Source organism: Podarcis tiliguerta, assembly GCF_965153285.1.
Source record: "Podarcis tiliguerta genome assembly, chromosome: 7".
NCBI classification, from domain to species: domain Eukaryota; kingdom Metazoa; phylum Chordata; class Lepidosauria; order Squamata; family Lacertidae; genus Podarcis; species Podarcis tiliguerta.
Genome location: NC_139540.1, coordinates 15362893 through 15376458, shown reverse-complemented (window position 1 = coordinate 15376458; position 13566 = coordinate 15362893). Strand labels below are relative to the sequence as shown.

Below are 13566 nucleotides of genomic sequence, written 5' to 3'. Positions count from 1 at the left end.
GTTGTAGGCCAAAAACATCTGGAGGGCCGAGGTTGAGGAAGCCTGAATTATAGCATCAGAGGCTAAGGCCTAGGGCTGGCTCTGGTCAAGTCTTGGGTGAATCAGTCTCTCTCTTTCTGTTTTACAACAATCATGGGAAGATTAGAAAGGTACAGTTCTTTGCACATTGAAACATGCTGCATCAGTGGATTGCAAGAATCAGGCAGGACAGAGTTGAAATCTGACACAAGGTGGCAGTCACACACTTTCCTATTTTCCACCTCTCTCTCTCTCTCTCTCTCTCTCTCTCTCTCTCTCTCTCTCTCTCTCTCTCTCTGTCTGTCTTGTAAAGGCACAAAAGGCAGAGGGAGCCAGAGACTTTCCTCTTTGAAATCTCCTCCCTCACTTGAAGTTCCTTGAAGTACCTTTCAGAATCCCAGCCACTCTATTGGAAACTGGGCATCAAGCAGCAACCATGCATGAACCCGATTACTTATTTCTCTCTCTCTCTCTCTCTCCATCCTTATGAACACTTCAGGAATCTGCGGCTAAACCTGCTCACTTCCTTCCCTCTCCCCTCCCCCTCCCTTTCTTTAGCTGCATGCAACAATTTCAGGCATTTGAAGCGAATGTTGCTTGTGACAGTTGCAGAGAGGAAAATAAATGGTCCAGAGTCCTTCTGCATCAGAGGGAGGGCTGGGGCAGAAAAACCCAGGCATGCCTTCTTTTAATTTCCACACACAGTACTGCAGAAGAGGGCATGGAATGCAGCGCTTTTTATTCTATTTTTAGAAGGGAGATAAAGGAGTCTGTTTTGGATTATGCCTCTCGGGGCCGGATTAATTCACGCAAGGTATTAGTTAACAATAGGCAGACGGTCTCATGTTCCATCCCCAACATCTCCATTTAGGGCCAGGAATATTCCCAATCTGTTCTAAACCTCGGAGAGCTGTTGCCAGTCAGTGTAGACAATACTGAGCTCCTGGATGGACCAAGGATGCAACATGCAGTGCCTTGATTTTTCAACATCAACTTCGTTGGACTGGTCATGTTGTGCGGATGCCTGATCATCATCTTCCAAAGCAACTACTCTATTCCAAACTTAAAAATGGAAGGCGTTATGATGGTGGTCAACAAAAGAGGTTTAAAGACTCTCTCAAGGCAAATCGAAAAAAATGTAGTATAAACACCGACAACAGGGAAACACTGGCCTGCGAGCACTCCAGTTGGAGAACAGCCTTTACCAAAGGTGTCATGGGCTATGAAGATGCTCAAACTCAGGACGAAATGGAGAAATGTGCTAAGAGGAAGGCACGCTTGGTAGGGCCTCACCATGATCAACTTCTGCCCAGAAACCAATGTCCCCACTGTGGAAGGGCGTGTGGATCCAGAATTGGCCTCCACAGTCACTTACGGACTCACTGTTAAAACCGTGTTAATGGAAGACAATCTTACTCAGCTACGAGTGATCGCCAAAGAAGAAGAATGCAAGTCTGCATTAATACATTGGAGACTCTGTTTGGTCCATAGAAGTGCAGTGGCGAAGATTGTCCTTGAACAAGCACCTCCTTGTGGGAACAGCCACCCATCCACCCAACCAAAGCACTCATAAGCATGTCCGAGAGTCTTGTGGTATCCAATGCTGGATCATATATGGCTGGGAGATGGGTGCATAGGTTGCTCTTGGAGGTGTGGCCCTCCAGGCGTGCAGTTGGACACCAAATGTACAGTTGTCAAAAAGAAAGGTTGTACAGTTGGAGCACTAATAATGTGAAGATGGAAAAACTGAGTGGGAAACTAGACATATTAGGCTTATTAACTGTGTTAAGATCCCTTAAATCAGATGTTTTCAACCTTTTCGAGTCCATGGCTCCCTTGACCAACTATACTCTTTGAGCCAGTGTGGTGTAGTGGTTCAGAGCGGAGGACTCATAATCTGGTGAACCGGGTTCGCGTCTCCGCTCCTCCACATGCAGCTGCTGGGTGACCTTGGGCCAGTCACACTTCTCTGAAGTCTCTCAGCCCCACTCACCTCACAGAGTGTTTGTTTTGGGGGAGGAAGGGAAAGGAGAATGTTAGCCGCTTTGAGACTCCTTAGGGTAGTGATAAAGCGAGATATCAAATCCAAACTACTACTACTACTACTACTACTCTTCTTCTTCTTCTTCTTCTTCCTCTTCTTCTTCTTCTTCCTCTTCTTCTTCTTCTTCTTCTTCTTCTTCTTCTTCTTCTTCTTCTTCTTCTTCTTCTTCTTCTTCTTCTTCTTTCTGTGGCACCCAGGAGCCCAGTTCTGTCACCCCTTGCCTGCAGAGCTGGCAGCCTCTTGCCCTTTTTCAAACATTCTCCCTTGTGGAGTGCTCCCTCGGCCTCTTCTCCTCTCCCTTCTCGGGAGTCCTCCAGGCAGCCGCTGCTGCCGCCCCTGGTCTCTGAGGTGCCCCCCTCCCTGCCCCAAAGAGAGGTGACTCCTCACACTGTCCATTCCCAACAGCAAGGGCTGGAGGAATGGCTGGCTGACTGGGCTCCCTCACCCACTTGCTTGCTTACTGAGGCCTCCTCAGCTCCTGGCAACCAGCACCCCTGGCCAGCCCCAGAGGCACCATTCAACTGGAGAGCCTGTAGTCAGGGCTGCTGCAACAAACAGCTGTGCAAGCCTTTGGGAGGCAGAGATGCGAGAGGGCAGAAGAGGAGGGAGGGAAGGAAAGAAAGAAAGAGGGACAGAGACCAGTGTTGCCCACCATACCCCTGACCATCATTCTAGACACCCCAGGCTGCCATGGCACACTGGTTGAAAACCACTGCCTTAAATGACAGGCAATTTCAGGGACAGTGTGTGCACAGATTGCACATGGATGGAATGCATGCAGTTTCCACACTTAAAACAAGATGCTCGTATTAAAGCACCTTCTTCTATTTTGGCCAGAACCTCCAACTTCTTTGGACAGGTGACATTATTGAACCAAGGCAGGTTCATGAGCAAATCGCAGAATTACTTCTATGGTGAAATGGCCTCTTATGTGTAAGCTGTGCTCCCCCCCCCCCCCAGCCAGAGCAACAACTTAATGGTGAGTTCTGGCACCTTTTTTCTTTTTAAAGAAAGCACTGGGTGTAAAGCAAAGCAATTTTGTGTTCATTGGCTTTTGTGTGCCTTTATGCAGAGAATTTGTGCCTTTATGACAGAATTTGTGCAGTTGGGAAATCTGCTTTTAACCCCCTCCCCTTTCCATGAAACCTTCAGCATATCTTCTCAGTCCTCATTCCCAGTCCCTAACCAAGCCTAAAAAACACATAAATACAGTGGTACCTCAGTTTACATATGCTTCAGGTTACAGACTCTGCTCACCCAGAAATAGTACCTCGGGTTAAGAACTTTGCTTCAGGATGAGAACAGAAATCACGCGGTGGTGGTGCAGTGGCAGCAGGAGGCCCCATTAGCTAAGGTGGTGCTTCAGGTTAAGAACAGTTTAAGGTTAAGAACAGACCTCCAGAACGAATTAAGTACTTAACCCGAGGTACCTCTGTAGATCAATACTTTGCTAACATGCAGCTCTCTCTCTTCCCTCCCCTGATGTTAAAATGTAAATTGTAAACTGCTTAGCAGGGGTGGGGATCAGGTGGATGAAACTTTGTTCCCAGCCATGAGCAACCAATAAATGAAGAATTCTGCTTGCTGAAGAGTCCTGTGCAACTGGAAAGCTTTCATGCTTCCATTCCAATAGCAATGGATTTTAAAAAAAATGTTTGTTTGGGCATCACTTAGGGCAGATGTATGCTACACATTTATGAAGTGCTTTTTTTCTTTTTTAAAAAAATGTTTAGAGGTACTCTCATTTTCCTACTCATATTAAAATACTGCCCTTCAACGAGGCCAAACTTAGATTCACGAAATGTTTAGGGGTATGTGTACCCCTGCGTCCCCCCAGGGGAAAAAAGCACTGCATTTATGAGTGTTTATAACAATTTCACTGTGACAGGCCCCCCAGCCTCCCCCTCCCCATGATAATTCCAATTAAGGGAGGATACAGAGAAATACCCCTGCACTTAGGTAAGGTTAACCCTGCAATCCTATACATTTCTATTAAGAAGTAAATATTGGAGTACTGGTACTTCGAAGTTGGGCTGCAGTGCAGCAGCTTAAACCAGTTTAAAAACCCGTAGTGTTTTAAAATGCCTTGATTTCCTCCCCCTCCTGGGACGGGGGGCGGGGGGAGACAGCTGTCTATGTGCCAAACGAATGTTGTGGGAACCGTGCCTTTGAAAGACCACTCCCCTCTCCTCCCAAGATGGATTTGTAAACCCATTTCCCATACTTGGAGAAACCCTCTCGCTTGAACCAAAAGGCTCACATTTCTCCCTCGTTCCCATTGTACACCTGGCAACACCCCCCACCCTCCCGCGGGACTGCCCTTCCTCATCTCAGGAGCGGAGTGGAGAAGGTAAGGGATTGGGGTGAGGGCTTGCAGAAGGAAGAGAGGGAATGGGTGCCGGGCATTATTCTTGCGTCTTGGAATCGCTGTATATATCTCCCCCACCAACCCACCTCGCTACTCCCCCCCCCTTTCTCCTCTTTCCCCTCATTTCCACCTTCCAGTCTTTCACCGGCTTCCTTCTTCCTCTCCCATTGCTGCTGATCAAACAGAAGAAAAGGGCAACTGACGGGAGAGAAACAAAGTTTTCCTAAGAGTTTGCTGCTTGGTTTTGAGCTTGCGCGCGCGCGCTGCTGCTGCAAAGTCTGGTTTTCTCGCAGGGAATTGCACCCACTTTGCAATGCACTAAAGCAAAATTGTTCCTGGCTGCAAAGGTTTGTTTGATTTCCAACCCATCCGGCTTTGACCATTTAAAAAATGAAATAAAATAGTAATTGGGTGTGTCTTAAAAAAAAAAAAACCTTAAGAGAGGATGGGGTGGGTGGAAAGAAAGGCGAAACATTCTAAATAGCTAATCCCCCCTCCCTTTCCTATTCTTCTTACCTTCGTTTCATCAGTGAACAAAGACACATCTGTGCGCCCTGTAATGATGGGGTATAGAAATAATTTTCCCAGAGAGATGCAGATGAGGAAGGGAAGGGGATTTGGAGTGAGTGGGTGCGCGCGTTCGTTTAAAGGGAAAGCGAGAAATGTCTCCATCTGTAGGTTTTGGAGACGTGGCTGTGTATTTGGGTGGGTGGGTGTGCTGTGCGCTTTCTGTGGAGCGCGGTTGCCTAATCGGAACAGCCAAGAAATGCGCAAAAGCGCGCCTTGCCAGATAAATGGATAGCTTTCCTTCCTTGCAAGCAACAGCCCTCTCTCGGCGCCTGGGGCTCTGCTATTCTGCCGGCGATGATGGTGGAGGAGAGCTTGCCAGGCCCGCTGACTGTGTGAAACGGATCCTGTCCCAATATAATCCCTCGAGGCTAAATCTGAGCCGCGGCGGTGTGGGGGAAACCCTCAGGACGCTCCCCCGGCCGTCAGTGAAGGCGAGAGTGCCAGTGCGCACGTGCAGAGCGCGCCCATTCGCTTGAGATGCGCAAGGCTTCAGTTTGAACCCGGGCTGAACCTGCACGTCTTTTCCCCATCCCCCTCACTTCTCAATGGCAGGGCACACCCCTGTTATGTAGGTGCAGTGGTAAGAAAGTACAGAGTGCCTCTGAACATGTGCAGAGAGCCTTCCCTCAGCACTATGCAAGGATTTGTTGTTGGGATTCAAGCCATTTATTTATTTTGAGACTAGAGAAAGGCAATAAAATAAGTAACTTGCGGGAATGTTTTAGCTACTTTTTGAGAAAGGTCAATACTGTACAACGCCTCTGCTCACCCGTCCCCAGGATTGCCTTGCGTTTTCACCGGTGATTCTCCGAACCTGTCACAGGTGTAGCAAATAGCACCTTGCAGCTCCCTTGTTTTGTTTTGTGACTATGCAGGAATGTTAATTCAGGAATGAATGCAGAGAGGGGCCTTTGTGAAATGAAATGGACATTCCAGCCGCCCTAGGTTTTTATATTTGTATTCTGCAACATGTGGTAAATGCAAGAAACACATTGAGTATCATGTGTGGAAATGTTTTGGTTTTTTTTGGGGGGGGGAGAGATTTGCCTTGCAGTCTGTTAATGCTGTTAACTTGAGGTAGAAAGTGGAAGAGAGAGTTTTTCGAGCACATTCTTTCCTTTGGAAGCTATGTGTTCACATGACAGATGTGGGAAGTGCCAAAAACTGATTGAGGGAACTTCCTGACGGCCTGTTTATTGTACATTTATCACGGTTAGTTTGCAGGGAGATTAGATGACAGCTGTCTAAGGAGCATTCCTTTTGAATTGTTTGTGGGGATGCTGACTATTTAATAATATCCTGCCAGGGTCTCCTGTCATTCCCTTCCAGTTCTGGCACGTGGCCTGCCCCGCACTTTAACATGACAAAGGCCAATATTTCTAAACTTAAAAGTGTGCAAGCTTACCTGTTGAATGTACTCAGGCTGCATTTCTCTCTTTTGATTCAGAGTTGCAGGTAATATGATGAGTGGTATCCTAAAGGTAAAGGGACCCCTGACCATTAGGTCCAGTTGTGACCGACTCTGGGGTTGCGGCGCTCATCTCGCTTTATTGGCCGAGGGAGCCGGCGTACAGCTTCCGGGTCATGTGGCCAGCATGACTAAGCCGCTTCTGGCGAACCAGAGCACACCTTCCCGCTGGAGCGGTACCTATTTATCTACTTGCACTTTGACATGCTTTCAAACTGCTAGGTTGGCAGGAGCAGGGACCGAGCAATGGGAGCTCACCCCGTTGTGGGGATTCGAACTGCCAACCTTCTGATCGGCAAGTCCTAGGCTCTGTGGTTTAACCCACAGCGCCACCTGCTTCCCTACTGTATCCTACTGGTGATCTAATAGTGAGTGCAGAACTTTTAATGCTATTAGAGCAGGAGTCAGCAAACCTTTTCAGCAGGGGGCCGGTCCATTGTCCCTCAGACCTTGTGGGGGGCCGGACTATATTTTGAGAAAAATAATAATGAACAAATTACTATGCCCCACAAATAACCCAGAGATGAATTTAAAATAAAAGGGCACATTCTACTCATGTAAAAACACGCTGATTCCTGTACCGTCTGCGGGCCGGATTTAGAAGGCGATTGGGCCAGGTCCAGCCCCCGGGCCTTAGTTTGCCTACCTGTGGAGTAAACAAACAAACAAACAAACAAACAGATTGTGTGCTGCACTTGCAGAAAGGACTCACGTCTATCGGTTCTGCATTCCCCTCAAGTTGCCCACAGCTGGCTTGTCCCCAGCAGCATACCATATACACATCGCTCAAGAGTTCTCCTGTGTGGCCACCATGTGATGAACACAACTGCTCAGCAGATGCACAGAGAAAAGTCTTGCCCCTCCTGTTCTGATCACCGCTGCCAGCCTTCCCGTTGCGGTGCATTGCTGGCGCCAGTCTTCGTTGGCTTCCGAGAACCTTCACAGCAGCTGAAACAGCAGGGCTGCATTTCACCTGTCCTATATGAGTTTCCAACATGTGTGGAATAGCTTTAAAAAAAAGGGGGGGGGGAATGATACTGCTCAGATTGTTGCAGTAGCTTTCCTGTGCCTGAACAACAGGCACATACTGTATTATTGATATAGTATTTTGTTTTGTCATCCCTGACCACTGGTCCTGTTAGCTAGGGATGATGGGAGTTGTAGTCCCAAAACAGCTGGAGAGCCAAGTTTGGCCATGCCTGCCATACATCAATTGTCAGGTTTTAAGGATGCAATCCTATTCCTGTTTGAATGCCTGTCTTCCTTCTAAGCAAATGTGTGTGGTGTTGTACTGAAGAGATTTCTGCCGCTCACAGATTTTGCAAAAGGCCTGCTGTTTCAAGCCAGTTCACCCTCAACAATGTGCTACATAGCAGCCAACTCCTAGGGACTGAGGCCCCCGCTAAAATATTTGAGGGAGCCAGGGGGCAGAGGCTCCAGAGTTGATGGGCATTGCCATTCAAATGATGTGCGTGTTTTTTGTTTTTTAAAGTAGCACACGCAATCCAGTGGCACCTGCACACCTGTCCTTCTGGCCTCCATTGTCCCAGGTGTGATGAGTTGGGATTTTCAGGTTAAAATCCTGAAAACCTTACCAAGCAATGTGCTCAACCTTCCTGCTATGTGTGTATGTATAACCTTCATAGTTTGAATTAAGTAGCTGGGATTAAAAAAAATATAGTGAATTCTGGAGTTTAAAATCTTCAAATTGAATGTCACTTTAACTTGAAATAACACAGATGTTGCAGAAAGCTTTATTCCTCCCTTGGGCTGGTCATGCTGTCTTATCCCAGAAACAATATCTTTGGATTTTACATTGGTTTTAACATCACGCTTGTGAAAGCTTCCTCGGTAAACCATTCAAGTTACAAGAGACTGTTGGGCCCAAGGAGTAAATCTCAAACATTTTTGACCTGACCTTTTCCCCCCTTGATGGTTCTATTCCAGACCTTTCTGCTATTCTGCCCCCTAGCATATTCGCATCCCTAATACCTGGAGAAATGATGTTTATCCTGGCAGCTGAAAGTCTAGTAGTGAATTAATTTGAAACCCGTATCCCCTTCACTAGGGATGTGGGTGGTGCTGTGGTCTAAACCACTGAGCCTTGAGCTTGCTAATCAGAAGGTTGGCAGTTTGAATCCCCGCAACAGAGTGAGCTCCTGTTGTTCGGTCCCTGCTCCTGCCCACCTAGCAGCTCGGAAGTACATCAAAATTCAAGTAGATAAATAGGTACCGCTCCGGCGGGAAGGTAAACAGCATTTCCGTGTGCTGCTCTGGTTCGCCAGAAGTGACTTAGTCATGCTGGCCTCATGACACAGAAGCTGTACGCCGGCTCCCTCGGCTAATAAAGTGAGATGAGCGCCACAACCCCAGAGTCGGCCACGACTGGACCTAATGGTCAGGGGTCCCTTTACCTTTACCTTTATGGTTTGCCCTGCTCTATGGGCTGCATCCTGTGGTAGCTCTGCTCAGACTTAGGTCTATTAATTTCAATGGGTCTAACTTAAGGTTACCAGATTTTTTTCAATGAATCCGGGGACACTTTTCAACTTCAGTCGGAATGGATGGATTTTGTCAGGGGACTGATTTGTAAATCCAGGGACTGTCCCCAGGAAACGGGGACGTCTGGTAACTTTAGTCTAACTCTGAGTAGATCTTAGTTGGATGGGGCACTTTGTTCTTAAAGTGTTTGCCTTCAGCTTCTCCCATTCTAAGGCTGAGCTATCGCTAAGGCGATAAATCACTTTGGAGAACCATGTCAGATTTCTGGTGGGAAATCCCCTGCTGATATGGCCCTCCATACCAAAAAGAAGAAGGAGAAAAATATCCATGCATGAAGAAGAGTAGTATTTCAGGGAGAAGCATTCTAGAGAAGTCTAGAATATGTGCAGGAAGGTTTAATGTGTGCCATGCACTCAACCACAAAAAACAAAAGAACCCAACCCATTTGTTGTCTAAAGTGATTCAGCCCAGACACAGGCTGACAACCTCACTGAGAACTAGGCTAATGAGACTTTCTGCATGACGAGACACCAAGCATGCCCTAACAATATTTGAGCTTCTAGCAAGCAAAAAATAATAAAAATAAAAAATCGCAAATATGTGACGTCCCCTCCACCTATAGAGCACAGGGCATATTTTTGCTGCAGGGGATAGCTTTGTTCCTTGTTTCCCTATTATTTATTTATTTTACGGTTTTAAAATAGTAGTTCTGACTAGATGAGGGCTGCAGCAGAAAAAAAGGGGGGTGGGCATGCACAGTCTCTTCCAAGGAATAAAACTGAGCTATAGGGTTCATTGGACAATGTAGCATTGCAACAAGAAGTAAGTCTTGCTGTTTGTGAATGACACCATAAATTTAAAGCACGAGGCTTCCTCTGAAGAAACCTGGAAACTGTAATTTATTAAGGGAATTGTAGCTCCGTGAGGGGTACACTACAATTCCCAGGATTCTTGTGTGGTGGGTAAGCCATGTCCTTAAATGTGCTTTAAATATATGGTGTGGATGTGACTATATGCCGTATTTTTCTCTCTATAAGACGCACCAGACCACAAGACGCACCTAGTTTTTGGAGAAGGAAAACAAGAAAAAAAATATTCTGAATCTCAGAAGCCAGAACAGCAAGAGGGATCGCTGCGCAGTGAAAGCAGCGATTCCTCTTGCTGTTTTGGCTTCTGGGATAGCTGCGCAGCCTGCATTCAGTCCATAAGACGCACACACATTTCCCCTTACTTTTTAGGAGGGAAAAAGTGAGTCTTATAGTGCAAAAAATACGGTATTTTTTATAGCGTTTGTATTTCCCTTTCCCCCTCAGCTAACAGGAAAATAACCTTGATGAGAATCTTGCTAGCCACAACTGAAATCCCAAAGGGTGACCGCAACATCTGTTGATTAAATACTTCTGTGTGATTACAGGTTTGTTGATGTTACATACATCCGATGACAAGAGAGAAGACCCACCGCTGGTTCAAGATGCTGAGCTGGTTCCTCTTTGTCTTCATAGCCATCACAGCTCAATTAATGACACACGTCCGGGGTCAAGGTAAACTTATCTCTAAGAAACCATTATGTTTCACTAGGGCTCTCTGATGTGCAGAAAAGGGGCTCCTGTGTACAATTCACGCTCTCTCATTAAGCAGTGCATATGGAAACATTTAGATCATGGAAAGACAACATGGTGCTGGCAGATGTGAACTCCAACACCCATCATCCCCTGTCACAATGTAGCCATGGATGATGGGCTTTGTAGTTCCACAATTTTGCAAGGACACCATGTTGGCTGCCCCTGATTTAGACAAACTAGAATGTTTCGATTGGAGGAGTGGCCACTTTGAATCCCAGACAGGATGCCGTGTTTGTGTTTTTGTGCAGGTCATACTATTCGTTTTACTGTACCTCTGAGTGCATGTGGACCATTGTTCTAGGAAGCAGGTCTGGATAACAGGGTACCTTCTTCCTCTACCCCACAATAAGTTATTTTTTTGCCAGTTCCATGAAACAGGTGTGGAATGTATGCAGCCTTTGCCAGTTTAACGCATGCCCTCCGTTTTGTTCAAAGTTTCTGTTTTCTAGCACCTGCCTTCAATAACTGATCACTTCTGCTTGGTTCCATAACAGCTGGTTTTACTTTTAACAAATATAACAATACTGCAGCCATGTTTGCCTAGGAATTGTGACCCTTTTTGACAACTGGATGTGTGCAGGGGTATGCAAAAGACTATTCCTTTCCGTTTATGGATATAGGTGGACATAAATAACTAAGACTCTCCTGGTACTTTAGAAAATCAGGGCTGCAATCATAACCCCATTTACCTGGTAGTAAGCTCCACTATACTCCATGTGACTTACTTCTGAGTAGAGATGGTTTGGATTGCACTCTAACAAATTTATTATGACGTAATAAAGTCCATTTTATTGGATGCACAACGAGTCATCCTCAGCTGCCAGGTATATAAACACATTGGCGCAAAAAGCTAAAAGCTGGAATCAATTGAAAAATGTACTGTCTGTTAAATGTGTGCAGAATAAGACCACTGACCCTTTACAGCAGCAGGATTGGTAGACTAATACATGGTTACCCTTCTGGAAAAAGCTGGGCATGTTTGTTTGGATGTGTTCTCAAGTGCTTCCTAAGTTCATAATTTATTTCTACTAATCTACTTTGCGAGTGCAAGATCTTATGCACTTTATGGTCCAGTGCTATGTATGCTTACTTGAAATTAAGTTGATTTGAATCTACTGAATTTGTGCCCTTGCATTCTGGAAAACGTAAGGCCGGAAAGCAAGGTGGGCCGGGAATGGCAATGCTAGCAACCGGAATGAGAGTCTGCATTTGCTTGTCTGCACACTCTGCAATTCAAACAATATAAGGAAAAAATGAGGTCCTCTTCTCTGTAAGGGAAGCCACCAGCTTTCTGATTCACACACTGAGCATTTCAGACCACCTTCCACGTCTGTCGTCAGGAATTATGTTTCTGGAGCACTAACAACAACAATGAAAAATGTCCAAGTTTCGATATGATCTGCATAAACCCAAAGGCCTTGAACTTGTCTCTCGCCTCCTTTTGGATGAATGCTTTAATGTCGCTGCCGGCCATACGCTTGCACATTCCTGCGAAATCGCTTAACAAGCTCGAGCTTCTGATTTTTATCAGCTAACTTCACCGATACGTAGACTGATTCTTTTTCTTCTTTTGCAAGAAGTGAGATTTTATTCCACAGGCTATAAAGGTGCTCCACAGAAATAAAGATTCCCTCTCCAGGTTGGTGGCCCTGAAGTCATTCCGATCAATATATTGTTGTGTTTGTCCAAGAGTTAGATTTATTTTTATTTTTTCACTTTCTCTAGTTGTATGTGCTTTCTTGTGCAGGAATGATAGTCTTTGCATAACTAAGCTAAATACTTGCTTTAAGGAACTGTTTTGGCCCTTATATGGTCAGTTATCGGCACGGAAATTGTCGGCTCTCGTTTCTTCTCTCTTTCCATTTGAAGAAACAAGCAAACGCTGGGTGGAGATAATCTAGTTATGTAAAGACTTTTCTGCACATTTCTTCTAGACTGTTGTGTTGTAGGTTTCCAGTATATGCACAGAAACACCTGACTGAGTTTGTCTTTCTTTTCCTATCTGTGTTGGACGAGTGACCGGTTCATGGGTTCTGGAAATGTGGTTTGTTTGGTGACGGCTTCTTATCAGTGATGTTGGTGCTCTTGTTTCTCTGATAGGAAAAGGACCATAGCTCAGTAGAAGGACCCATGTAGAGTCCCTTACATCTAGAGCAGTGGTTGCTGACCTTTTTATGACCATGCCCTACCTAAGCATCTCTAAAATCCTGATGCCCCCCCCCACCATGACATATAATTCTTATTATTCAAAAAATGAACTCCTATTCACATGGAGGAAGCCTAAAGGGCCATTAACTTGGTCTAAACCAGGCTTCCTCAACCTCGCCCCTCCAGATGTTTTTGGTCTACAACTCCCATGATCGCTAGCTAGCAGGACCAGTGGTCAGGGATGATGGGAACTGTAGTAAACATCTGGAGGACCTAGATTGAGGAAGCCTGGTCTAAACAAGCTTCCAAATTGCCCCCCTTAAAAAATCAAATCACCCCCCCCGTAGGGCATATATGCCCCATATTGGGAACCGCGGATCTAGACTTAAAAAGATCTCCTCCAATAACAGTACTGGGAAAAACCTTGGCCTGAAGGACAGCTGCCAGTCAGAGTAGAAAATCCTGGGTGAAATGGTCTATTGGGCCAATATTTGGATTATTTGGATTATTTGATATAATTTGGAATATTTAATGTGATTTGATAGGATTGTTAAAGTGGAAAATTTAATAAAAATGATTTTTATTTTTTTTAAAAAGAAATGGTCTATTGGGCCAAGCCCCAGGATTTTTACACCAAACCCAAGATCTCCTTTCGCCCCACCCCCCTTTCAAAAATATTACATTGCTTACAGGGCAGCTTCTATACATATAAATGACCATATGTGAATATGCTTTGTGGGGTTGCACATTGAGGTTTTTTAAAAAAGGACCTTGCAAAGTCCCTGTGGTACAGTGATCTAACTCAGTAAGAGGCAGACTTGTATTT

At 45.6% G+C, this 13566-nt stretch overlaps 1 protein-coding gene across 5 annotated transcripts in view; it reads left to right on the top strand.

The window, feature by feature from the left end:
- Positions 1–4141: 4141 nt before the first annotated feature.
- The window catches only part of COL14A1 (collagen type XIV alpha 1 chain), a 145475-nt gene continuing 136050 nt past the window's right edge, over positions 4142–13566 (top strand). Inside the window, exons 1-2 of one of the 5 annotated variants that reach the window (XM_083450334.1) lie at positions 4142–4412; positions 10385–10511. In XM_083450334.1, the coding sequence (XP_083306460.1) occupies positions 10409–10511 (103 nt within the window). In that variant the 5' untranslated portion in view covers positions 4142–4412; positions 10385–10408. The remainder of the gene's footprint in view (positions 4413–10384; positions 10512–13566) is intronic. The other 4 variants (XM_083450335.1, XM_083450332.1, XM_083450333.1 and 1 more) reach the window with 4 other exon arrangements.